General features: G+C 35.3%; 1 protein-coding gene across 1 annotated transcript; it reads left to right on the top strand.

Moving 5' to 3' along the window:
- Positions 1 to 520: 520 nt before the first annotated feature.
- On the top strand, positions 521 to 1,058 carry LOC140969340 (uncharacterized). Its single transcript, XM_073430663.1, has 2 exons — positions 521 to 818; positions 877 to 1,058. The coding sequence occupies exons 1-2, from the start codon at positions 521 to 523 to the stop codon at positions 1,056 to 1,058; spliced, it is 480 nt and encodes a 159-aa protein (XP_073286764.1).
- Positions 1,059 to 1,294: the final 236 nt, after the last annotated feature.

Here is a 1,294-nt window from a genome sequence, read left to right on the forward strand (position 1 = left end):
ACATTCATTGTATTATCAGTAATATTCAGGCTACCGGTTAGAGCATTTCAGTTTATTACTGTAAAAGAGTTGTTAGATTAAGAGTTTCTGTTTGGCAGTGTATAAGACCAACTGAAGTGGATTATTACAATCAGTTGTAATAGATCAAAGTCTTTTAGTGAAATACAATTCTCGTGATATAAAGGGTGACGTAGGAGGATTTGAAGTCTCCGAACATCCATAAAAATATGTGTGTTCGTTTATGTTACCATTTCAGTTTTACACTATACCAACCCTAAGTATTCAATCTATATTTCAGTCTTATTTTGCACTTTTATTAGTTGACTGATTTATATTGACAAACAAGATTCTAGGATCAGTTCCTCAAAGAACTGATTCATATTTGAAAAGAGTACAAAAATCCTAAGTGTTTATCCAACCCCTTTCTAAACACTTAAACTATCCTAACCGATCAAGTGGTATCAGATCCAGTTAATCTTGTCTTGAATACTTTCAAACACTCAAACTGATACAGATCATCATGTCTTCATTCAACAAGATTCCCATGTTCTCCAAGGAAGAATTTGATGATTGGAAGATAAGAATGCATGCTCATCTAGCTGTTCAAGATGATGACATGTGGTATGTAATAACAGATGGACCGATGAAGATCATGAAAGCCAATACAGTTGTTGCTCTTATTGATGGAGCACCACATCTAGAGAAGCCACGAGATGAGTGGATCTCAGAAGACAAGAGAAAAGCTAACTTGGACAATGTGGCCAAGGACATCCTGTATAAAACTCTGGACAAAAACACATTTAGCAAAATCAAAATATGTAAGTCAGCTAAGGAAATCTTGGAAAAGCTATATAGTTATGCGAAGGAAATGAGCAGACAAAAAAAAACTATCAGTTGATGTTCAGAAATTTGACAACATCAAGATGAAAGCTGGAGAATCGATTAGTGATTTTGATGAAAGGGTTAGCACCATAGTGAATGAACTGAATGCACTTGGAAGAGTACACTCAAATAAAGAGATTGCCCTGAAAGTTATGTATGGCCTTCCTAAGGAGTGAGATGTTAAGACCATGGCCATGAGAGAATCTAAAGATTTGAACAAGGTGGAATTGCATGACCTATTTGCAGATCTAAAAGCCTACGAATTTGAGATGCAAACCAAAGAAGATGAGCCAACAATTCCACCAGTTACAACAGCTCTAAGCGTGTAGTGCCCAAAAACTAGTACATGCAAACCCCATGCATGATCAAATTTATTTATTTATTTAATAATCTAAGTAATGCATGTTATGTG

The sequence above is a fragment of the Primulina huaijiensis genome, unplaced genomic scaffold, assembly GCF_012295235.1.
Source record: "Primulina huaijiensis isolate GDHJ02 unplaced genomic scaffold, ASM1229523v2 scaffold40873, whole genome shotgun sequence".
NCBI classification, from domain to species: Eukaryota; Viridiplantae; Streptophyta; class Magnoliopsida; order Lamiales; family Gesneriaceae; genus Primulina; species Primulina huaijiensis.